This window comes from Ahaetulla prasina, chromosome 1, assembly GCF_028640845.1.
Source record: "Ahaetulla prasina isolate Xishuangbanna chromosome 1, ASM2864084v1, whole genome shotgun sequence".
Classification (NCBI taxonomy): Eukaryota; Metazoa; Chordata; class Lepidosauria; order Squamata; family Colubridae; genus Ahaetulla; species Ahaetulla prasina.
Genome location: NC_080539.1, coordinates 307128966 through 307155289, shown reverse-complemented (window position 1 = coordinate 307155289; position 26324 = coordinate 307128966). Strand labels below are relative to the sequence as shown.

The 26324-nt window shown below is 39.9% G+C and overlaps 1 protein-coding gene across 3 annotated transcripts in view; it reads left to right on the top strand.

Annotated features, from left to right (window-relative positions):
- Positions 1-26324, top strand: part of EIF2AK4 (eukaryotic translation initiation factor 2 alpha kinase 4) — a 55530-nt gene that overhangs the window by 7007 nt on the left and 22199 nt on the right. For all 3 annotated transcript variants that reach the window (XM_058162124.1, XM_058162123.1, XM_058162125.1), the window contains exons 4-22: positions 362-535; positions 1023-1103; positions 2636-2784; positions 3706-3821; positions 4588-4745; positions 5020-5555; positions 6158-6267; positions 6829-6986; positions 7449-7876; positions 9285-9354; positions 9703-9786; positions 11588-11710; positions 16622-16726; positions 17162-17222; positions 18187-18266; positions 19372-19473; positions 20499-20549; positions 23834-24070; positions 25393-25468. In XM_058162124.1, coding sequence (XP_058018107.1) covers positions 362-535; positions 1023-1103; positions 2636-2784; positions 3706-3821; positions 4588-4745; positions 5020-5555; positions 6158-6267; positions 6829-6986; positions 7449-7876; positions 9285-9354; positions 9703-9786; positions 11588-11710; positions 16622-16726; positions 17162-17222; positions 18187-18266; positions 19372-19473; positions 20499-20549; positions 23834-24070; positions 25393-25468 — 2899 coding nt within the window. The remainder of the gene's footprint in view (positions 1-361; positions 536-1022; positions 1104-2635; positions 2785-3705; positions 3822-4587; positions 4746-5019; positions 5556-6157; positions 6268-6828; positions 6987-7448; positions 7877-9284; positions 9355-9702; positions 9787-11587; positions 11711-16621; positions 16727-17161; positions 17223-18186; positions 18267-19371; positions 19474-20498; positions 20550-23833; positions 24071-25392; positions 25469-26324) is intronic.

The window sequence follows — 26324 nt, the reverse complement described above, 5'->3', positions numbered from 1 at the left end:
CTTCTAGTCCAACCCCTGCTCAGGCAGGAAACCCTACACCACTTCAGACAAATCATTGTCCAATCTCTTCTTAAAAACTTCCAGTGTTTATTTATTTATTTATTACATTTTTATACTGCCCTTCTCCCGAAGGACTCAGGGCGGTGTACAGCCAGAAATAAAATACAAAATATGTACAGTTAAAAACAAATTAAAACATAGCAAAATTACGAAATCGGCTGATAATTAAAATTAAATTTAAAATATTTAAAAATATTAATAAAACCCCAATTTAAAATCAAACTATTATGCCAGTTGGGGCATTTACAACTTCTGGAGGCAAGTTGTTCCACTGATCAATTGTTATAACTTTCCTTCCTAGGTGATGATATTTGAGCTGGCAGAATTCATACAGTCATTTCTCAGTGATTACAATAAACCTCCTTCAAAATCTTTCCATGAAGAAATGCTAAAGAATCAGCAAAAGGAACAAGAAAGACTAGCCAAAGAAGAACAACAACGAATTCAAGACCTGAAGAAAAAAGAAGAACAGATGGTGAGAACATTGCAGTATTTCTATCCTCCCCATCTTATTCATTTCATTTCTGTTTATCCGAGCAGAAAAAAAGCCCATGCCCACAATCTGAATTATTCATTTATATGAGTATTATTACTAATATATTTTATACTTCTCTTCCAAACGATGAAGAACTGTACAAATCAATAAATCAGTCTGTCTTTCCAATAGAAGAGAATATTGTAGCTCAGAATGGAGTCCTTGGTGCTCTCTGAGCTTGTTTGTTTGCAGATGTTTTATTATCCAGCTAGGTAACATCATTAATGTCAGTGAATGTGGAGTTTGCTTCCTGTTTATATAGTAAAGCAAAGCCCTGCCAATGTTGATGAGGGTGTGATTTCCTTCTTGGTAATTCCTTGATTACTATATTGTTTTCTGCTTGATTGTTTATCTGTTGTTAATCTTACAAACTCCTGCTTAGTAAAATAAGATACTGTTCTATGGCATATCAACGAATGTATTTCAGCAACGTGAAATTCTTGATGAAATTCAGAGAAGGGAGGAAGAAAAAAGAGAAGAAAGAAAAAGGAAGGAAATAGCAAAACAGGTATTACAAAAATATTTTCTGTATTGCCAAAGAATAGGAAATATGTGCATCAGCCAGTTTTTTCTTTAGCAGAATTCATTGCGAATTGCTTCAAAATCCCTTGATCCAGATTTGGAGAGTCCAGGCCATAAACAACAGTATTCTTTAGAAAGATTGGAAGCAGGCCTTTTTTTTTTATTATTTGAATTTATATCCCGCCCTTCTCCGAAGACTCAGGGTGGCTTACACTGTGTTAAGCAATAGTCTTCATCCATTTGTATATTATATACAAAGTCAACTTTTATTGCCCCCAACAATCTGGGTCCTCATTTTACCTACCTTATAAAGGATGGAAGGCTGAGTCAACCTTGGGCCTGGTGGGACTTGAACTTGCAGTAATTGCAAGCAGCTGTGTTAATAACAGACTGCATTAGTCTGTTGAGCCACCAGAGGCCCTTTCATTTGCTTTACGCCCTGCCAAGGCTTTTGTGAAGCAGTTCATTCTCCCAAATTGAAAACATCTCCCAGAGAGGTTTAAGATCAGAATTTCTCTCATGATGGGTTTAGGAATGTCGGCTGTGGAATTCTGGGTATTGAAGTCCAAATATCTTAGTTGCCAAGTTTGAAAAACACTGATCTAAATTCTCTGTGGACTTGGGAGCCATTTACTTATTTGCTGTTCATCTCTCTCTTTAAGACAGCGGAGGAATAAGCAGAGGGGAATAAAAGGGATTGAGGATAGCGAGAGAAGGTTGGTGCGGTATTCTTGCCATAGGTATATATGTACCAAACATAGAATGGTGGGTTTTACCAATGCAAAATCCTCCCCTTTCCTAATGCTACAAATATGTTTCACCTAGATTACCCTGATGCTTACATTTGCACTTGGGATTTAATAGAGATTTTGTATGTAAAAGCAGCATAGAATAAATGTCTCTGCCTGTTGCCTCAGGTCACAAACTTACATTGTCAACACTGACTTCTTGAATAGCAAGGAAAATAATATTCAGTTAAGAAAGCACATCATTCTGTAATGCCCTCCCCCCAAAGGGAGCTGTAATCAGGAGCCCATCTACAATAGTCCTTGACTTATTGTTTTACAACCTTTCAAAGTCATAACAGCCCAGAATGGGTGATTTATGGCCTGTGAAGCACTCTCAGCCATCATAAATTATTGTACTGCCCCTTCCCCCCCCCCCCCGATCACATGACTGTATGTAGGGTGGGTCAGCTTTACAACTGGTCAGGGCATCCTGTGGTCACGTGAATGCAATTTGCATTTTAATTTGTTTGTTTCTGACAAAAAATACCCATTCAAATGAAAGGGCCAGCTTAATGATCATGGCGTTCACTTAATAACCACTGCAAAAAAGAATTATTTACCCAAAATTACTTTCTTTCATGTGAGTGCCTCAATTTATGACCATAATGATTTACAATCAAGTTTCTCATCCCAATTCTGGCTACAAGTTAGTTACTTAAAAGATTTTAAAAGTAATTACTTAAAAGATTTTGGTGCACTCATGTGATTTACTTTCACACTGTCTTTCCAGGAACGCTTGAGTAACACTACTCTGACAAAGCAGGATCCTTCTACTGTTCAAGATGTTGCAGGGAGCAAAACGACTGTCACCATAACAACTGGTGCAACAGACCATGTAGGGAATAATAAATATCGTGCAAATTCCGCAGGACGTTCGAAGTATGTATTTATCACAATGGGTTATAAGATATTTTAAGAGAAGTAATTGCTTTTGCTCATGAAACGTCTTGGGTTTTGTAGAAGCTCATGTCATTTTGAATGGTATACAAATCTGTGAAGATTAACAAAAGAACAAAAATAATGAATACTACATGCATTATAATTACAAAAAAAAATATTTGTAAGGCTGGACAAATATTTGTTTTCCATCTGTCTTTGTCAGATTATTCTAGTGCCAGGAGACTTAGACCTTTTAGAAATTTGCTTATACCATTATATATGTTTAATTTCCCACTTACTGTAGATAAGTTGGATAAATACAGTAAACTATCTTTAACTCAATAGTGGACTTTGGATGCAAGAAACAAAATCTAATTTCAGACAATATCATCAAACAATAGACTTGCAAATTATTCATATTTAATGCAAATATGTAACCCGCTTCTAATTTATGCAAAAGCTATATAAATTGTTAACTTTTAGTTCATTATGTAAATTCAGAGTTCATAGTCATTCACTTATAATTGACTCCTTCACAGGAAGTTCCTGAAGCTGAGGGTGTACTACATAAATAAATGAATTATATGGTATAATAGGAGCATATAAAAAAAATTCTTCCTTGATTATCTTTTTCTTTGAAAATAATACACATTTTCTAAAGAACAAGATAATGACTTGCTTTCTGCTGTTGCAAATGAACAGTTCTCTTCTGTTTTATAATAGTTTAATTGAAATTAGAAATGAACCAAGTTCTATGGAAATACATTAATTTGCCATTAGCACCACGCACTTAAACTAGTATTTTGGCAATCTTCTCAGTGAATTGTGTGGCTGTTATATATATACAGGGGTGGGGGGGAGAGATATCTGTGTGTGTGTGTGTGTTTCTCAAAGAAAATAATATTGATGTTGGTTGTATAGGAGAGAACGTCAGTACTCTAGCTGCAGCAGTGAAGAATCTCCAGGAGCATGTGAAATTTTGAACTTTCATAGCAGTGCAAATGGTCAGCTTAAAGTACACAAAGGAAAATGTATCAGTAAGTTGAACATCAATATATTAGAAATGCAAATACATATCATGTAGGTTTGTCCATTTCCTTCGAGGTAAAAACATATGTACGTATATATATTTTGTGAAAAAGGAAAGCTAACCCCCCTTTTTGTGATCCAGTGTTGACAGTATTTGACAGTTCAAAGGATCCAATCTATTCATTTTTTATCTTTAAGCATTGTTAAATGTTACCAGCCAAATATTACATTTTTTCCAGTTCTGACATTGTGCTTTTATCATCGTTTGCATCAAATTAGGGCCAAAAAGGCTATGATTTTTCCACCCAATGGAATCTCCGCTGGGTATGGAATATCTGTGATATCAGATGCCTATGAAAGTAAAACCCTAGGGTGTGGCGAAGGCTGCGCTGGTCATTCTGCTGAAGCAGCAAGCCGCTTCTGAAGTTGAATAATAATATGATGGCTTTTATGGCAATAATAATTGTGAGAATGATTGTCTCTCTACCATGAATGTGTGGTCTATTTGGGCAATTGTGAATATCAACATCTTTTTATTATTTCTCCTTCCATATGAGAGAGGATCAAAATGCCACAGTTTAAGTTCACCAAAAATATTGACAGTTTTATATTAATTTTGAATGCAACCCTAAATCCAACCCAGTGTATCTAAAACAATGGCAACAAAAGGAGAGAGGACATATCAAATAGAACTAATGTCTAATTTAATATGAACTTGGAATCTACCAAATATCTGCATTAATAACCGATATCTTTATCTACCTTTATCTAAAGGCAAAGATGAAGAACTTGGTAAATCAGTCTACAATGCTTTAGATATTTGTTCTGGCAATTTTGTCCAAGTGCATGAATGGGTACTTCAGTGGCAAAAGAAAATGGGAAAATTTCTCACAACTCAAGAAAAGGAAAAGCTTGAAAAGTGTAAAAAACAGGTAAATAATTTTGAATAATAATTGCACAGCCCTAAAGATCATTCCTATAATCCTTTTCTTCTATGATTCAGATCTTAATGAAACGTTCTGTGCAAAAACAGAAAAAAATAGGTTGGACACATGATTAAAAGCTTACAAATGTCTTTTATCTAGCTTCTTCAGTTGACCAGGGTTCAGTTGACCAAGGTTCAGTGCTTTGTACAGAAAATATTGTGAGCGAGCATATTCCTTCTGCAATTCAATACTAATTGAAATGTTTGTTTCCTTTCAACAGATACAGGGAGCAGAAACAGAATTCAGTTCTCTGATGAAATTAAACCATCCTAACATAGTGCGTTACCTATCTATGACCTTTAAAGAGCACAGTGACTCAATTGTAGTACACATATTGGTGGAACACATCAATGGATCTAACCTTTCTGTGTACTTGGACAGAGACATCCCGCTTCCCGTTGATCAGTTGCGCCATTACGCAACTCAGCTTTTGTCAGCTCTGGACTATTTACATAGTAATTCAGTGGTCCACAAAGTTTTGAGTGCATCCAGCATTCTGGTAGATACTGAAGGAAACATCAAGATGACCGACTACAGTATTTCCAAACGGTTAGCAGAAATCTGTAAGGAGGATGTTTTTGAGCAAATCAAAGTCCGATTTAGTGAGGACGCCTTACCCAACAAACCAGGGAAAAAAGGAGATGTATGGAGATTGGGTTTGATGTTGCTTGCTCTCAGCCAAGGATGGCTAACCAAGGAATATCCAATCACAATTCCAAGTGATTTGCCTGATGATTTTCAAGACTTTTTGAAAAAGTATGTAAATTACCCATAATGTTTAACCATTATTGAACATGCATAATGCATAATTATAATTTAGGATACAGGTGGGATCTTAACCATTTAAATAATTTAATAATAATTGCTCTTTGTGATTTTTAACATGATTCAAGGATGACAAACCAAGATAATTATTTAGGTGTGCAAGTGGAATTTATGCATGCAGAAATATGGTGGTGTTTTTTTTTTTAAGTTTTCCCCTATTTGCTGAAGACAATAAAAAGCATGTGTTACTCTAAAATCAAATGTTGGTGAATAATTAAAATAATTATTAATAATTAAAACCTTATATAGATTTTATAATGCTATGTTAACTAATTTGGGAGGGTTGTTGTTAGTTTTGGTTCTACACTTAAAATTTTTTCCTCTGGATTTTTTTCTGTTGTAACTGAAAAATGGTCATAAGTCACTTTTTTCAGTGCTGTTGTAACTTTTATAAATGGTCACTAATGAACTGTTGTAAGTCGAGGACTATCTATACTTAAGGTTTGCCGCTTTAATTGCAAAAATGTCAAAGATTTATGTAGTTACAACCTAATTAGCAACTTTAACCCTCTATTTGTCTGGATCGCATTCAGGTGTGTTTGCTTGGAAGATAAAGAAAGATGGAGTCCTCAGCAGCTACTACAGCATAGCTTTATAAATCCACCACAAGTAAAAGCACCCATATTGGAAGAAAGCCCAGATGGTAAAATATTTCAATGTTTCTAATGTGCTAACCTTTTAGGTAAACATATAACTGTGTTTTAAAAATGCATGGCATATATCTTTAGATTGTGTTAAAGAGAGTTGCATATTTAAATATAAAATGCCTGTCAAAGTAATGAGGTGGTTTTCTGGTTTTTGGTAGACGTTTATTTAAACGTTTTGTTTGAGAGAATTTCAGATGTCCAATATCATAATTTCTAACACCAGTTAGAATCAATAGGCAATAAAACAATTCTAAACCATTATATATGCCTGAAGTGTCACAAAATGTTCCTATCTTATATTTTTCAGATAGGGAGTATTCTTGATATAAATATCCTCATCATGTGAAGTTCTGGGCTTCCCTTAGGCTTGAAAGCTGGCTGGGTGACTTTGAGGCACCTGCCAATACAACTTTGTAGTAATCAGCACTTTAGACTGCAATCCAGTAGAGGCTTTAAACTCCCGCGCTGAAGGTCACACCAGCTTTTGTTAGTTTTAAATATTCAGGTTGTATACAAATCATTCCCTTTCTATTATATATATATATATTTAATTTCAGATTCATCAGCAATAGATGATATTGAAACTGTTATTTCTAGCAGTCAGATCGCTAGTGATGTTCATGTCACAGAAACACAGAGGCAACTTTCCCGTTATTACAATGAATTTGAAGAACTACAGTTGCTTGGAAAAGGAGCCTTTGGAGCGGTCATCAAGGTAAAGCAGTGTTCAACGCGAAACAAATTTTACTCTGTTGAATCTCTTTGAGTGTAAGTGTGATGGCACAGTGGTTAAAGTGCAGTACTGCAGGCTGCTTCTGCTGGCTGCCAACTGCTTCTGCAATTCGGCAGTTCGATTCTCACCAGGCTCAAGCCTTCCATCCTTCCAAGGTTGGCAAAATGAGGACCCAGATTGTTGGGGGCAATATGCTAACTCTGTAAACCGCTTAGAGAGGGCTGTAAAGTACTGTGAAGTGGTATATAAGTCTAAGTGCTATTGCTGTTGCTAAATAAAACAGGGATTATGTAACAAATGCTGACCTTATCCAGTTGTGCAAAGAATAAAGAGAAAAAAATAGAATTTATTTCGGGTAAAAAGAAATGAGTGGGTGCCCAGAAGGAATTGTTTTTATATGACGTCCATTGAAGCATCTGTTTTGTAACATTTTTCAATCGGCAGGTCCAGAACAAACTAGATGGCTGCTGTTATGCTGTGAAGCGTATTCGTATAAATCCCACAAGCAAGCAGTTTCGAAGAATCAAAGGGGAAGTAACACTTTTGTCACGGCTAAACCATGAGAACATTGTGCGATATTACAATGCCTGGATAGAGAAATATGAGGGTCCTCTGCTTAATAATTCTGCATCAGAAAGCACAGAAGAGAAGAAACTGGCTGAGAAGCTGGCTGAGAACAGGAAAGGTGAGCAGGCGTTTGTGGATGACATAGAAGCAAACGCCCCTCCTCCTATCCTGACCAGTTCGGTGGAATGGAGCACCTCCTGTGAAAGGTCCAGCAGTGCCAGGTTCAGTGGAGCTGATCAGGAATCCAGTGATGACGACGACGATGATGATGATGAAGGGGAAGGAGTCTTTTCGCAGTCCTTCTTGTAAGTAGTTTCTTGCTTTCCTTTTGCTTGTTTACCATCAATAGATTAGGTTGTTCGTTCATGGAAGGGATTATTTTATTTGATGCTTGGAAGCAGCTGTGAAAATGGAAGATGATTTTTGCCTATGGTCAGCTTTCCTGTGGGACTTGAACTCACAGCCTCCTGGTGCTTTAAGCACTAGACCAGGGGTGTCAAACTTGTGGTGACACGTTGTCACGTGACATAGTGCAACTTCCCCCCACCTTTGCTAAACTAGTGGGTGTGGCTAGCATGTGACGCATCCGGGCCATGGGCCACGAGTTTGATACCCATGTTGGCTATTTGCTTTGTTAAGTTTGTGTTATGTTGGAGTTACGCCACTTTCCTGTTCACCAACAGATTCATTGAAACATGCATCTTGACTAGCAGTGCTTAAACTGTGTACAGCAGGGGTGTCCAAACTTGGCCCTTTGGAGAGTGGTGGACTTCAACTCCCAGAATTCCCCAGCCAGCATGAGCTATAAATTTAAGCAAGTTGCTAGTTGGAGAATTCTGGGAGTTGAAGTCCACCACTCTTCAAGGGGCCAAGTTTGGACACCCCTGGTGTACAGCATCTGAAATGGAAGATAAGCCATCTTTAAGATAAGATAAGCGCTCCATGGCATAGGGCCGGGTTATTTACGGGACCGCCTGCTGCTACCGAATACCTCTCACCGACCTGTGCACTCTCACAGAGAGGGACTCCTCAGGGTGCCGTCGGCGCGACAGTGTCGTCTGGCGACGCCCAGGGGAAGGGCCTTCTCTGTGGGGGCTCCCGCCCTCTGGAACGAACTCCCCCCAGGACTCCATCAACTTCCGGACCTCCGAACCTTTCGCCGCGAGCTTAAAACTCACTTATTCATCTGCGCTGGACTGGGTTAGTTTTTTAAGTCTATGGGTTTTTAATGGGTTTTTATTTTTAAATTTTAATTGTGGCCAATTTAATAAGTTTTTTAACTGTATTTTAATCGTATTTATAGTGTATTGTGTATTTTTTACCTGGCTGTGAACCGCCCTGAGTCCTTCGGGAGAAGGGCGTATACAAATTTAAATAATAAATAATAAATAAATAATAATAAATAAATCTTTTAGGATTTTTGCCTGTGGGATGAGATGAGTTGAGATGCGATAATCTTTATTGTCATTTTTTATTTTAAAGTGATTATACATTGCATTTAATTAAATAGGTCATATCTATTCTAGTGTACAGGGTAATTAAAGCAATAAAAACTCATAATTAAATTAATAAATGAAACTAGAATTAAGTATTACAGCAATAGAGTAATTTTTTTAACCTAATGAATTACCTCTGTGGAACATGTGAGGAAAAATTTAAAAAGTACCTTCTGTAAAGATTTGGATATTTAAAAGCTCTTGTTTCCTGATTTAGGCCAGCAGCAGATTCTGAAAGTGATATTATTTTTGATCACGAAGAAGACAATAGTAGAAATCAGATGATGGTAAATATTCTATTGAAAATACATCTTTAAGCCTCTTCTTTCAAATCTGTGGATTGATAGTCTGATAATCAAAAGCTCTACAGCATGTATTATGATATGATTCTGCTTACAGTTAAAAGCCACAACAATGTTGCTATTTGCTTTATTGATAAGAGTATTTGTACCCAGCATCATGTTGTGATGATGCATAGTAGAATACAAACAAAACAGGTTTATTTGGCATTTCAGCACATAAGAATGTTGTTTTTAAATGAAAGAAATGTTATCAGTGGATTAATGGACCAATTAAATATACGTAGTGAAGAATTAGGTTTGCTCATATTGTACTTCTGAATTTTTGTGATCTAGGATGAAGACTACAAGGAAAAAGATAGTTCCAGTGAAGAAAACAAAACATCAGTGATTCAGACTGTGCACCATCTTTATATTCAGGTTGGAAATTACCATTTGGTACAGCCAGAATAAATGTATTCAAAATAAAATGAACATTTTCTGTTTCTGAGATAGAAGAAACATTATAGTCAGTATCCAGAACCTGAAGCCGTCTAAGAAATCAGTGAGAAGTAATTTTTTTTCAGCCTTACAAGTTTTAGAAGCAAACAATTTATGATTTCAGAGCATGCTTAAAATAGCGAAATCTCTCTCAGCTCAAGCTCAGCTCCTAATAACGACATGGATAGATGCATGCTGTTTTCAATATGGACATGTTGTGCTGGGATGTGTTTTGATTACCCAATTTGGACCAGTCCCTGCTGTGGGATTTTCAACTCTAGGTTAAAGCTTTATGATTTCTAGATGGTCTCCCCTCCATGTATTAATCTTGTCAGCTTCTTAAAAGTCAGCCAGATACTGCCCCCCACTGTGGGAGGATAACATGTCTACCTGTTGTTGCACCTGATGTGAGAAATAATCCACAAGCAGAACAGGTGTCAAAAGCTTTGGCTGATCTTTAAAACAAACCACTTGTTCTGTCCCCCCCACCTCAGTCCGTGAAGCACGAGAAATGACTCAATTAGCCGGCAATTGAGTCCACGGCAGCTATCAGCTCTGGCAGCAACCCAGCGAGCGTCTGCCAAGGTTTTTCTGTTATCTTTCTTGATGCCGGCGTGTCAACCAGGAAGTCAGGAATAAACAGCACTTCAGCTCAAGTTCTCTCTAGGCCAGTGCTTCTCAAATAGTGGGGCGGGCCCCCCAGGGGGGGCGCGAGGCTCCGTAAAGGGGGGCGCGTTTGACCTCGGCAAACACTGTCATAACAAGCTAAGCCCCGTGTTTACAGTCGCGCGGGGGGCACGAAAAATGTTTTCTTCTTCCTAGGGGGGCATGACAGAAAATAATTGAGAAGCACTGCTCTAGGCAGTTTGATTTGTTCATCACGAAGAAGTATAGCAGCCCCTCTTGCTTTTATATCCTGTGGGGTGTGGCTCTGTGACTCAGCGCTTTCTAGGCCTGCCCCATCCCTGCTTCTGTTGATCCCGTCTCTCTTGTCTACGAAACCTGGGATCTAACCAGGACTGATTGTCCTCAGCAGGGTCTGGAAGCGTTTCCTGGGCGGGGGGAGATACAGGAGACAGAGGCCTCATCACCTCTTCCACCTGGCCTGCCTCTGGCTCCTGGAGCTGAGCCAGGGAAGCCGGCCCTGCAGAAGGGAGCCCTGACGGCCCTTCTCCCTCACTCTCTGAGTCACTCTCTGGCAGGGGGCCAGGTGCAGGGGGGGCTGGAGCCACAACACCACTTTGTATTATATTTGCTTCATCCCATTGCATGAAACATTCGAAATTGCTATATCTGGGTTAATCAAATAATGTGTACCTTTGAAAAGGATAATGGCTACCATGGCTGGGTGTTATACACCCTTAGCATTGATCAAACAATGTAAGTATGCAGGAGCATTCTTATGAATCACATAAACTTCTTTCTTCTTAGCATAACAAGGTGAAAAGATATTGATTTCTTTGAAGGACTGATTATTTTTCCAGTCAGGCAGCTAAGCAAATGAAATTCAGGCAAACAAACCTATAGTTTTCCTTCTTTGTCTCCTTCCGTTGTCTGCCCACAAAAAAAGGATTAAATTAGCAGAATACATTTCTTTAATATTTTTTAAAAAAAGAGAAGCCTCCAATATTTGCATGATTAATCACCCCAAATCTGGGTTGTAGGATAGTAACAGTTATATACGTGATGACTTTCCCAAATGTTTTCAACTTTTTTTCCCTCCTTAATCTTGCATCTAAAGATGGAATATTGTGAAAAGAGCACATTACGAGATACCATTGATCAAGGTTTATACCAAGATACCAATCGTCTTTGGAGACTTTTCCGGGAAATATTGGATGGTTTAGCTTATATCCATGAAAAGGTGAGTGATGGTCATGCCAAGCCCATGCACATCTCTTGTACTTTGTTGGGTTTTAGTTAATTATTTACCAAAAGTTCATCCTGGCCTTGATAAAGGCAGGGGAAGTCTCAATTATTACATTGCTATCCGGTTTTCATTTGTGCTTCCCAGTATATCTGAATCAGAAGCCACAGCTTTAAGCCTAAGCAAAAATTCCTTATCTGTTTAAATAATCTAAAACAATATATGTTTGCTTTTGCCAGCAAGATAACCATCTGACAAACCACCTGATATATCTCCTTAGTCAGAGATAGGTAACCTGTTAAATCCTATTTTGCAAATCTGGTGTCCTTCCTGGTCGTACCAACAAAATTTGGCACACAGTTCCATTTTGCTATATGCTAGCTGTATTTTGTATTTTCTTAACCTTGTAATACTAGATTTTATGGGATATTTTAAAACCTTTTCTTAATTTTTTTTAAATTTGATTACCGTATATACTCGAGTATAAGCCGACCCGAATATAAGCCGAGGTACCTAATTTTACCACAAAAACTGGGAAAAACTATTGACTCGAGTATAAGCCGAGGGTGGGAAATGAGGCAGCTACTGGTCAATGTAAAAAATAAAGATAGAGCCAAGTAAAATAACATGAATATTTATTTGAACGAAAAACAATAAAAGTGCAAAAGGGGGAAGGAGGATTCCCAGCTTTAGAAAATTTAGAACTACGCCGCCTTTGGTATGACCTGAGCATAGCTCATAAAATTATCTGCTACAATGTACTTCCTATCAATGACTACTTCAGCTTCAACCACAACAATACACGAGAACACAATAGATTCAAACTTAAAGTGAACCTCTCCAATCTAGATTGCAGAAAATGTGACTTCAGTAACAGAGTTGTTAATGCCTGAATGTGCTACCTGACTCTGTGGTCTCTTCCCAAAATCCCCAAAGCCTTAACCAAAGACTATCTAGTATTGACCTCACCCCATTCCTAAGAGGTCTGTAAGGCGTGCATAAGAGCACCAGCGTGCCTACCGTCCCTGTCCTAATGTTCCCTTTAGTTGTATTCCTTTTATGTATTCAATTCATGCTTATATTTATATAATTATTTAATATGTATTTGACAAAATAAAATGAATAGAATAGAATAGAATAGAATAGAATAGAATAGAATAGAATAGAATAGAATAGAATAGAATAGAATTTTTATTGGCCAAGTGTGATTGGACACACAAGGAATGAATGAATGAATGAATGAGTGAGTGAATAGAATAGAATAGAATAGAATAGAATAGAATAGAATAGAATAGAATTTTTATTGGCCAAGTGTGATTGGACACACAAGGAATGAATGAATGAATGAATGAGTGAATAGAATAGAATAGAATAGAATAGAATAGAATAGAATAGAATAGAATAGAATAGAATAGAATAGAATAGAATAGAATTTTTATTGGCTAAGTGTGATTGGACACACAAGGATCTACCACTTCTTTGGATGCCCTTCCCAAATTGAACACTGCAAGCATGAAAATGAGTCCTCCTTTAGCTTCCAAGGGACCAGGGTGCCTCTGAAGGTCAGTGCTCTAAGTACTAAGAACCCAGCACAAATCTAAGCCTGTATGCACACCAACAGTGAAAATACCCTGCACAGTGTCTCTTGGAAGAGAAGGTTAATTTTCATAGACGTTGGGGTGGCTCTTTTTTTTTTTTTTTGGCAGGGCAATAAGGGTCTCTAATATCATTAAACCCACTTTAGAAGTCTCTGTGTGTGTGTGTGTGTGTGAGAGAGAGAGAGAGAGAGAGGAGGCCGCTGAGCAAAGCGGCGGCGGGAGGCCGCGGGGAAACGCGGGAAGTAGTCGGAGATCTGCTTGATGGGGCGGATGGGACCTGGGCAGGCGTCGATGGCCATGTGCTCCTGGATGCTGATGGGCGGCTTGTCGCCTTTGCGGTGGCTCATGCAGGTGGCGCCCGGGAAGGAGGCGGCTGCGGGGCTGCTGCGGGAGCCGCTGGTGCTGCTGGTGCTGTTGATGCTGCTGCCGCCGCCGTTGCTGCCGCCAGGAGAGGCCGTCGCCAGCCCGGCCCTGCCGCGCCGAGCGCCCGCCACGCTGCTGGCTGCTGGAGGAGGCGGAGGGAGGGACGGAGGCGAGCAGCGGCGGCGGCGGCGGGCGGCGGACGGCGGACGGCAACGGTGGGCGGTGGAGGTGATGTCACGGCTCTGCCCAGCCCTGCCCAGGCGAGGCCAGCAAAGGGCCGGGCGAAGGGTGACCGAGACGGGCTCGCAGCCCAGCTGAGCCGCTACGGAGGGAGGGAGAGCGGGCCGGCTAGGCTCCTGGAAGGCAAAGCAGGGCGTTCGTCACGGGATAGACTGCTGGGATCCACGGGATAGACTGCTGCTGGAGCTGGAGGCTCAAGGAAGGAAGGGAGAGGGGTGGTGGAGCTCAAGGTTCTTTAGCCCTAGACACCTGCCCGCTAGAGAAGGGAGGAGATCGGGCCGGCCAGTCTCCGGGAAGGTAGACGGGCCGGATTCTTACTTCGGGATAGACTGCTGCTGGAGCTGGAGGCTCGAAGGAAGGGGAAGGGGAGGGGTGGCTGAGGGCGGGCTCGTTTAAGGCTCTTCCAAAGCAGCCCTGCTGAACCGCTACGGAGGGAGGGAGGCGGGGCCGGCTAGGCTCGGGGAAGGCAAACCGGGAGGCGTCCGTCCACCGGGATAGACTGCTGCTGGAGCTGGAGGCTCGAAGGAAGGGGAAGGGGAGGGGTGGCTGAGGACGGGCTCGTTTAAGGCTCTTCCAAAGCAGCCCTGCTAAACCGCTTCTGGAAGGGAGGAGAGCGGGCCGCAGTAACTGAGAAAAGCCTGGCGAGGCGGCTGGGCTACCTTCTGGCCTCGCAGTCGGCCGTCCGTCCGTCCGTCACTTCGGCTCGGCAGCGGTTTTGAAAAAGGTTCCGTCGCTGGGTTTGGGACTTTTGTTTTTTAAAAACACCACCTTCCCCTTTTCTCCCTAGTTGGGGGCGTTTTCCCAGTTCCCTGTTTTTTTTCCGCCCTTGCCTGTTGAGTTTTACCTGACAAGTTTCTTGCGCTTCCCCTCCCCCTCCCCCCCCCCCCCCCCCCCCCTTCCCCCTCCCCCCTCCCTGTCTTGTTTGTAGCCCCAGCGTCCCCTTTCGGTTGTATTTAAATCCAGAGCTTGAAACCTCCTCAGTGGGAGGAGAGGAACCGTGCGATTGGGCAGCTGACCGCCCGTGCAGGGGCGGGGAAGGGAGAGCCCTACACGGCCGGCGGCGCCGGGGGGGGGGAGGGAGAAAAAGAAGAAGCAGCCAAGAAAAAAGGGGTGGGGTGGGGTGGGGGAAATGAATTTAGGAGGCGGCGTGTGTGTGTGTGTGTGTGTGTGTGTGTGTGTGTGTGTCTGCGCCCGTCCGCGAGGAATGCCAGCTATTTCTTTGAAGGCGGGTGTAGCCAGGCGCCTCCTTCCTTCGCTTGAAACCGGGAGGTTTCACTCTTCGCTCCCTGCGTGTGTATTTGTCAACAATTATAACTCTTGATTGGGGTCCCTTGCCTTGCCTCGCCTCTCCCTCGTGCCCTCTCTGTCAACGCTGTCAACAATTATAACTAACGCGCGGGTAATTGTGCGTGAGGGGGTGTGCGCGTGTGTCCACATAGGAATAAGTACGCATGCGCGCGCACTAACGAGAGCTAGCTGCCTGCGGTAGAAAGGACTCGCTGCAAGAGGAAGGGCTGAACGGCTTGGCTCGAGTATAAGCCGAGGGGGCGCTTTTCAGCACAAAAAACGTGCTGAAAAACTCGGCTTATACTCGAGTATATACGGTACTTAATATTCTGGGCATGCTTATGTTGATGCTATTGGCTGAGCTAGCAAAGCTATGGACAATATAATAGAATGGGACAGGTTTTAGCTGATTTTCCTCTCTTTTCCCATCCTCTTGGAAAATAACTGATTCTGGGAAGATACGCACCATTTTCAAGCAAGTGCTACTTTCGGATGACAGTGTTTGAGTTTAAATCCAGCTTCAGTGCAGTTTTGCAGGGTAAAGCTTCAGTGCCAATTGTGCATGCACAGTTCGCCTGTGGAGGTCTTCTGGTAACAGCCTCTCCAAAAACTCCAGGCAAGATAGGTTATTGTTGATATCTCAAGTTTGGGATATTGTTGATTTGCTATTAATACTATTATGATATAATTTTTCTTTATCCATTCCCAGTTTTTCCCCATGTTCTAACATTTTTTGGGTATTTAGTTATCTCTGGCTGGTTTGCAATATTATCTTTATTGTAGTAATATTGAATTGAAGTTGTGCACGTATATCTTTGAAATTACTTTGTGTGCTATGCTACTGTTAATAATGAAATTATAAACAGTAGTAGTAATGCCAGACGGTTTTAGGGGAAGGTACCTTTAAGTCAGTTTTTGACTCCTGGTGACTACCTAGACTAAACGCTACAGTTTTCTTGGCTAGGCTTGCCAGTGATAGGTTCTTAAGGCTGAGAGAGTGTGACTTGCCAAGTTCACCCAGCTGGCTTTGTATTTAAGACCAAACTAGAATTCACAGTCTCCCAGTTTCTAACTTGATGCCTTAACCACAACAAACTAGCTTTCAATGTTATTAATGCAAGATATTAGTATATCCTGTTTTAAAATATAAGTCCTACCAAGGAGGCTCACAAGTAACATTAATATTTATAACATAGTATTCTGGGCAGTTTTCAAAAATTGTGCCCATATAATCATCATCTTATCATCTTGACCATCACTTCTGATAATCATCATCCAATAGAGAAATGTAAACAATGTTTGCCCCACTACTCTTAAAAGCTGAGCTGACTCATGCTGGAGGGTCCAATCTTATATTCTGTTTGAGGTGTGATTCGTATACAAACTGTTTAATATCAAACTTTATTTGATTTTATTAAAGGGAATGATTCACCGAGATCTGAAACCTGTCAACATTTTTTTAGATTCAGAAGATCATGTGAAAATTGGTGACTTTGGTTTGGCAACAGATCACCCAGCAAATACAGTAAGTGTTTATAAGAAAAGATGAATGCTGTAATATATAATTTATGATATATTATTACTTATGTTTTAATTTTAGCTTATATGGGTAATAAATCTTTAGGAGAGATGTTAATTCTTCTTACATTGTGCATCATATTATGGTTTACATACTTGTCAACATCATATTTTTATCATTTGGCTGTATACCGCCCTGTGTCCTTCGGGAGAAGGGCGGTATAAAAATCTAATAAAATAAATAAATAAAATAAATAAATATTTGTATCCTCACTGAGTAGCTCAAGATCCAGCTAATGAGTTCCATAACTGAACAGAGACTGAAGTCTAATGCATTGCCGTTTGCATACATTTTCAAACAACACTGTTTTTGCTTTCCAGCCATTGTTCATATCTAAGAGTGTGAATTAAATAACCAGATATTGTGGGTTTTCTTTTTCAGATAGACTCTAAACCTGGAGAAGAAGTTTCCAACCAAAATGTGGTTACAAATGATCCATCGGGTAGATATAAGCAGCATGTTTTTCTGCTTCTTTAAACATATCATTTTGAAATGCAGATTTCCAAGATTGAAATGAATTAATACCTTTCAAATTACAGGATCAGAGAGAACATTTGTCCCTCAAATGCTGATCAAGCTTAATTTTTAAGCAACTTTATGTCAGTTCCCGGCAAGTCCCAATAATGCCCTACCATTTCCTGTATGAATAGTTTTCATATTTGAACACTAAGAAATGTTCATATTTATGACTTTCTTTGTTCTAACAAGTGTTTCTAGCATTCTGTTGTGAACAATAGCAGCTCCATTGAATACATTAGCAGTTTGAACCCCTCTTGCCTTTTCTTATTAACTTTTACTCTGCTTCTGATCAAGGACTTTTCTTCAACATTTCCCTAATCATTTTGTAATGAAACAGGGATTCTGATATTGGTAAAAATACAGTGAACATCTGTAATATAAAGAGTTTCAATAAACACTGAAAGCTTGGATTTTAAAAGAACACATAACCACACATCACAGCTCAGATTACAAAGCAAAGGAGATACAAAAAGTCTGATTCGACAAAATATTTAGGCAAATAATAACAGTAACAGAGTTGGAAGGGACCTTGGAGGTCATCTAGTCCAACCCCTGCTCACACAGGAGACCTGTACTAGGGATTCGAACTACCGAACTGCCAACCTTTCTGATCAACAAGCTCAATGTCTCAGCAATATCTCTACTTGTATTCGTATTTGCAATCTGACTGAAGAATAATTGCATTTTCAAGCTATAAAAAATGGGCTGGGGGGGAAGGGTGGGTGTTCTCACTGTTGATTGAACAATTCGCAATAAATAAACATTATAATATTATTATTATTATTAAAATAATAATAATGTAAAATGTGTGGGTTACTTTCTAAGCATTCAAAAGACAGTAAAGCAGTTAATAAAGTTCAATAATTAAATCTTTGGTTTTTTAACAGGAAACTTAACAGGAATGATTGGCACTGCTCTTTATGTGAGTCCAGAAGTCCAAGGAAGTACTAAATCTACATATAATCAGGTAAAAAAGACTCACATTTTTATCAGGGAAATTGCCCCAGTTGCCTCATGTGAAATCTGCAGAAGGGTTTTTGGATCCAGGTTTCTTGCTTAGATCCAAAGATTGATATTTATTTCTATTACGATCCAAAGATTGATATTTATTTCTATTACGACATTATGACATTACGACTCTCTATTAAGAGTTCTTGTGAATTGGTTTTGCTTTACTGAAGTTCCCTGCATGGTTTATAGCAGTGTGTCTTAAGCTTGGCAAGTATGGACTTCAACTCCCAGAAATCTTGGAGTTGAAGTCAACACCTCTTAAAGTTGTTATGGTTGAGAAACACTGATTTATAGGCAGAAAAAGAGGATATAAAAACAATAACAATTTTAATAATCTTTTATTATTCATAGGGAAAAGCCTTTAGAATAGCATTTGCTAATATATAGAAGTTTTAAAAGAGGATTAATTTTACATATTGACTATTTACATTTTTCTGTTGCTTAGTGTAATATTTGTATACTATATTTTGTTTACCGTATATACTCGAATATAAGCCGATCCGAGTATAAGCCGAGGTCCCCAATTTTACCCCAAAAAACTGGGGTAAACTGGGGACTCGAGTATAAGCCGAGGGAGGGAAATGAGGCAGCTACCGGTCAGGGAAAGCCTCCCTCCCTCAGCCGAGAAGGCTGGCGGCTCCCCCGCCCCGCCCTCTCACTGCACCGGCAGGGCTTCCCCGCGCTAATGCAAAAGCCCGCCAAGTTTGCACCATCCGGTATAATGTGAAAAAAAGAAGAAGAAAAAAACTCGAGTATAAGCCGTATATACTCGAGTATAAGCCGAGGGGACGTTTTTCAGCACAAAAAACGTGCTGAAAAACTCGGCTTATACTCGAGTATATACGGTACTTCAAATATTAGTATTATATAAAAATATAATGGCAGCAATTGTACAGTGTCATTGTTATTTTGTCAACTGCCCTAGAATTCAATTTGCAGTCAGACGTTCTATGCACTTTCCTCCACAAGATTTTTATTTAACGGGCCTACCCGGACTGTTTAGATTGCACATTCACATTTATTTCTTGCAAGTATACTGACTTCCAGTTTTCTTTTTCTAGAAAGTGGACCTCTTCAGTTTGGGTATAATATTCTTTGAGATGTCCTATCACCCAATGATGACTGCATCGGAAAGAATCTTTGTTCTCAGTCAGTTAAGGCTTGTATGTATAAATTTCATTTATGATTTGTCCAGCAACAACTTATTTGATAAGGCAGGGTTTTTTTTAAAAAAACACACACATTTCATGGCAATTGCTCTCTAGTTCATATAAGACTAACTCAGTTGCTAACAAACTGTGTGTGTGTGTGTGTGCACGCGCGCACACACACACACACATTTTATATATTATATATAAATATATAAAAACATGGTCACATGGTCATCATTTGCTACTGTATAATCAATGGGGGGAGCTGGATTCTATTAATGACCATATGATTCATTTAAGAACCTTGTTGCTTTGCTTAATGACCATGGGAAAAAAGTTCATAAAAGCAGATCTGACTTGCTTAACAATTATCTCACTTAGCGACTACCTATATTAGGACAGTGCAAAGCATTAATAAGAGGTGTGTCATAAAACATGTTAGCTTAAATGAAGAATTTCTCTTCGGATTATTTAAGCAGCCACATCTTTTGCAAGGGATGTTTAGCTGCTTCATGCCTGTGCCTATATGGACAATGTAGCTGGGCATGTATGTATATATGGACATGGATGGAAGCAGCCTTTGAAGCTGGCACTTGAACCTTCTGAAAGAGATGGCTGCTTTAGCACTTTAAAGACAGATGCTTTGTCTCCACTTAATGTATTTTGTGAAACACTTCTTTCTTTCAAACACTTTGCTTAGCTCTAGTTTGCATTAACTGTGTAATAGTATAAAAAGATACAGGATTTATGTTGTACAATTGTTTTTATTAAGTATTGTAGGGCACAGTAGAAAGACAGGTGAGAAATATCCAATTTGGTACCCTCTAAATACGATGGATTTCAGCTTTCATAATGCCTAGCTAGTATGACCCTTGGATCTGCTATTTGGGAACTAAAAAAATTGAGGTCTAACTCTCCTGAAAATCATTAGATTGGGTAAGGCTACCCTACATAATTATAAATGGCAAAGATATTTTCATTTTGATACACATAACTTTTAAGATGAACACGTTATTCTAATGTGTTTTTTTTTCCAGCCATTTATTGAATTTCCAGAAGACTTTGATGAAGTGAAAAATGCAAAACAGGTATTCACTTTTTTCAAAAAAAAGTAATTGTTATATTGTGTGTTAACAAGTTAATTTATTTGTTTATCAAATTTAGAGACTGCCCATTTCATTGCCAGAGCAACTCTGGGTAGTATCTGTTTCTTCCATTGAGATTAATTCTGGTGTGTTTCCTAATTTAATTCCAAATCTCAACAACAAATGCTCTGTCTTACACATTGGCAAAAGGAATCAGAACACAAATTACAAACTGAGTGGACATGACCTTGTAGATGACTCTCACTCTGTCAGGGCCTTGGAGTACTCATATCAAATGATTTAAGTGCCAAAGCCTTATGCCACCAGACTTGAAATTTTGGGCTTAGAAAATTTAGAACTACGCCACCTTCGGTATGACCTGAGCATAACTCATAAAATCATCCGCTACAGTGTCCTTACCTGTCAATGAGTACTTCAGCTTCAACCACAACAATACACGAGCAAACAATAGAGAGAAACTTTTTTTTTTAAAGTTGCATTTATACCCCGCCCTTCTCCGAAGACTCAGGGCAGCTTACACTATGTTAAGCAATAGTCTTCATCCATTTGTATATTATATACAAAGTCAACTTAAAGTGAACTACTTCAAACTCAATTGCAGAAAATATGACTTCAGCAACAGAGTGGTCAATGCCTGGAATGCACTACCTGACTCTGTGGTTTCATCCCAAAATCCCCAAAGCTTTAACCAAAGACTGTCTACTGTTGACCTCACCCCATTCCTAAGAGGTTTGTAAGGGGCGTGCATAAGAGCACCAGCGTGCCTTCCGTTCCTGTCCTAATGTTTCCTTTAATTGTATTCATTTTATGTATTCAATTCATGCTTATTCTTATATATATTATCTAATACATACCCAATAAATAAATAAATATGAAAATAATTATTAATAATAATGAGGGGTCCTTGGTGCTCTCTGAGCTTGATTGTTCATTTATATAAGATTGCGGTGATACGGGTGAGACGGCTGAGGGTGGTCTTGGTGACATTTTATGGGATGAGTTTGACCCTGTTGCTCCCGAGGACATGGACAGGTTGTTGGGGAGGCTGAATGCCACCACATGTTTACTGGACCCGTGCCCCTCCTGGTTGGTGCTGGCCACGCAGGAGGTGACCCGAGGCTGGCTCCAGGCGATTCTGGCGCTTCTTTGGTGGAGGTGTCTTTCCGGCCGCCTTGAAAGAGGCGGTGGTGAGGCCCTCCTCAAGAAGCCTTCCTGGACCCGGCTGTTTTAGGTAATTATCGTCCGGTCTCCAACCCGCCGCGCGAAGGTTGTTGAGAGTATGGTGGCATATCAGTTTCCCTTACACCTGGATGAAACTGTCTATCTAGACCCGTTCCAGTCCGGTTTCCGGCCCGGTTACAGCACGGAGACGGCTTTGGTCGCGTTGGTGGATGATCTCTGGAGGGCCAGGGATAGGGGTTGTTCCTCTGCCCTGGTCCTATTAGACCTCTCAGCGGCTTTCGATACCATCGACCATGGTATCCTGCTGCGCCGGTTGGAGGGATTGGGAGTGGGAGGCACCGTTTATCGGTGGTTCTCCTCCTATCTCTCCGACCGGTCGCAGTCGGTGTTGACAGGGGGGCAGAGGTCGGCCCCGAGGCCCCTCACTTGTGGGGTGCCGCAGGGATCGATCCTCTCGCCCCTTCTGTTCAACATCTACATGAAGCCGCTGGGTGAGATCATCAGTGGGTTCGGTGTGAGGTACCAGCTGTACGCGGATGACACCCAGCTGTACTTTTCCACACCGGACCACCCCAACGGTTATCAAGTGCTGTCCCGGTGCCTGGAGGCCGTCGGGTCTGGATGGGGAGAAACAGGCTCAAGCTCAATCCTCCAAGACAGAGTGGCTGTGGATCGCGGCATCCCGGTACAGTCAGCTAAATCCGCGGCTGACCATCGGTGGCGAGTCATTGGCCCCGATGGAGAGGGTGCGCAACTTAGGCGTCCTCCTGGATGAACGGCTGTCTCTAGAAGATCATTTGACGGCCGTCTCCAGGAGAGCGTTCTACCAGGTTCGCCTGGTGCGCCAGTTGCGCCTTTCTGGACCGGGAGGCCTTTGCACGGTCACTCACGCCCTTGTGACGTCTCGCCTGGATTACTGCAACGCCTCTACATGGGGCTTCCTTGAAGGGCATCCGGAGGCTGCAGTTAGTTCAGAATGCGGCTGCGGGTGATAGAGGGAGCTCCTCGTGGCTCCCGCATAACACCCATCCTGCGCAGGCTGCACTGGCTACCTGTGGCCTTCCGGGTGCGCTTCAAGGTTTTGGTGACCACCTTTAAAGCGCTCCATGGCATAGGGCCGGGTTATCTACGGGACCGCCTACTGCGACCAGATACCTCTCACCGACCCGTGCGCTCTCACAGAGAGGGACTCCTCAGGGTGCCGTCAGCTAGGCAGTGTCGTTTGGCGACGCCCAGGGGAAGGGCCTTCTCTGTGGGGGCTCCCACCCTCTGGAACGAACTCCCCCCAGGACTCCGTCAACTTCCTGACCTTCGAACCTTCCGTCGCGAGCTCAAGACACATTTATTCATCTGTGCAGGACTGGCTTAGATTTTTAAATTTAGAGGGGTTTTAAATTGATTTTAATATTTATATTTTATATTTATATTTCTATTTTTAATAATTCGGGCGCTAGAATAAGTTTTTTAAGGATTATTTTAATTTGTATATTGATATTGATGTTTTATATGCCTGTGAACCGCCCTGAGTCCTTTGGGAGATAGGGCGGTATATAAATTTGAATAATAAATAAATAAATAAATAAATAAATACCAGTTTCATTACCCAGAATAAATAACATGAAGTAAATAACAATGATAGTCACTGATGATGTTATCTAATTTAGGTAATGAAACACCTGCAAGAATACAACCTAGTTCAGAGAGGACCAAGGATGCCATAGTTGCACTCTGAGCTACAAATATTTTCTGTTATTGGTAGTTAATAATAAATAATCAATGTCTGTTTGCCCCATTAGGATTAAATAATACGTATCAAAGTAATCTAGTTCCTAGAAGCAAAATGAATGTTTAGAAAGTAATATTGAAGTAATATTTTTTAACAATGACTTAAATATTATACAGTTTACAGATTTTATTAGTATGGCTGAAAGATTATTCAATATTTTTATATTTTCTGACATTAGCTGCAAATATGATATATATTGATTGCGTGTAACCAGGAAGACATATCTATAGATAGAAGTTAGAAAGAAAACTCTTCAATTTATAAATTTAAAATGTCACTATATATTTTGGCTTTCTAGAAATTGGTGATTGCTTGGCTATTGAACCACGATCCTTCAAAACGGCCAACAGCTATGGAGCTCTTAAAAAGTGAACATCTTCCACCTCCTCAATTGGAAGAATCTGAACTTCATGAAGTCCTTCATCATACTTTAGCAAATGTGGACGGAAAAGCGTACCGGACCATGATGGGCCAAATATTCTCCCAACGCATTTCTCCCGCAATAGATTATACCTATGACAGTGATATCCTTAAGGTGTGTTCTTAAGTCTGCATTGAAAAGATACAGCAAGTTAAATATGATTGGAATCTTATATTACTGCTTTTAAAATAATAACGGAACAAGCAACAATAAACAGAAGAGGAAAAGGGAAAAACTAATGGGAAAGAAAAGTGAAAAGCATTGGTAAAAATTGCTTTGACTACTTCTACTGAAGCAGTAGGCGTAAGCTTAAATGGACTCCAAAGGATGGTAGAGGACAGGAAGGCCTGGAGGAACGTTGTCCATGGGGTCGCGATGGGTTGGACACGACTTCACAACTAACAACAAAAAACAACAACAATGCTTCCAGTATAGGAATTTCATACACAAAGTATGAAAATTGGCAGGGGAAGAAGATGTTAGTGATTGTTTTGGTTGCTGCCTTGTGACTTCCCATTATGTCTTACATTGGTAGTGATATTTATTTTTGAAGCCATAATAATAATTTTTTTATTAATCAATTAATAAGGCTGCCAAATTAAATGACTATAACCATGTTAAAAATATAAAAAGAAAAAATGCATACAACAATAGCCAGAATAAAAACAGACCCACACACAACAATTAACATAACCAATGCTCAACCCACCTTAGGCTTAGTGACAAACCATGTTTTAAAGCCTTACAGAAGATTGACAAAATTGTGGCCAATCTGATCTATTATTGCTTAATAATAATTCATTAGATTTGTACGCGGCCAAACTCACAAACAGTAGATGGTGCTTCCTTTTCAATCTGAGTTCTTTCAAGGCAGAATTTCTGAGGTATATTTAAGCATTATACTTCCCATTATTATAGGTAATAGCATTTTTAAAAAATAAAATAAAAATATGGCACACATTCATCGCAGAAACATGTTTTACATTTAAAAAACAAAACAAAAAAGTTAATAAAAAAATCCTAGGATCTATTTCCTGCATACCAGGACCAACATAGTTTAACACGTGCAAATAAAATGCAAGCATTGAAATGCCTAGTTAGGCACTGTCTTCAAAGTCATCTGTATTAATTTGTGAGCTAAGGTGGAATGTGGGAGTAAATTGCAGACATAAGAACCAGATTTCAAGCATACAAACTCTCAGAGGCTAATGAAGTGAAAGAAACAAATAAACATTACTCAATATTCCCTTTTTGGGAATTGAAAACTCATTTGATAATTTGAAACTGCAAATATTTACTGAAAACATATTTGCTGATTAGTACAGTATGTTAAGCTGAATGAATATAAATCTGCTGCTCATGGTTTAGAGGCACTCTGTATTTTTGTAACTGAAGGAAAAAATGCATTGCTTACCTCTGATCATTGTTAATTTTAGGGTAGCTTTTCTGTTTGGTCAACCAAGATTCAACAACATGTGTGTGAGACAATTAGCCGAATTTTTAAAAGACATGGTATGTATGCTTATACTGGATATTCTTGAATTAGATTGAGATATTTTCATAAGAGAGGTATGCAGCATTATTATTCTGACAGCAGAAGAAATACTGTACTTCTGTACCAGGGGTGAGATGCTCCCGGTTCGGACCTGATCGCCCAATCCGGTAGCGATGGTGGCAGGTGTTTCAGAGAACCGGTAGCAAAAATCCCTGCCCCCCTCCAGCTGAGCCGCACGATCATCAGAGGGTTTTTTAAAAAACTTTTAAAAGCATTTTTTCTTTGCCCAATAAAATGCTTTTAAAACTAAAAAAAAGTCTCTGATGATCGTGCGGCTCAGCTGGGATTGTCAGAACCCTTTAAAAGCATTTTTTTCTACAATCTCTTCGGCTGAAGAGGTTGTAAAAAAAAGCTTTTAAAAGGCTCCTCTGGCAATCCCAGCTGAGTTGCCTGATCATCACAGGCTTTTGAAAGCATTTTTTTACAACCTCTTCGGCCGAAGAGGTTGTAGAAAAAATGCTTTTAAAAGAAAAAAAAATGTTGGCCATACCCACCCAGTCATATTACCCCACACACACACCAAGCCATGCCCACAGAACTGGTGGTAACAAATTTTACATTTCACCCCTGTTCTGTACCCTTAATACCTTGTTCTTGAATTAATTTCAGACATATTCAGTATTATATTTACAGTATATGACTAATAGGTGGAGTTTTCAGCTATCAGATAATTACATTTATTGAAACATTGAATGAAGAAATATGTACAGAAGTTCAAGTGTCTCTACTTGAAACAAGTTGTAAACATTTGAAAAGTGAGAATGAGAACGTTAAGTGAATAGTTTCTCAAACAATTTCTTTAAAGAATATTTT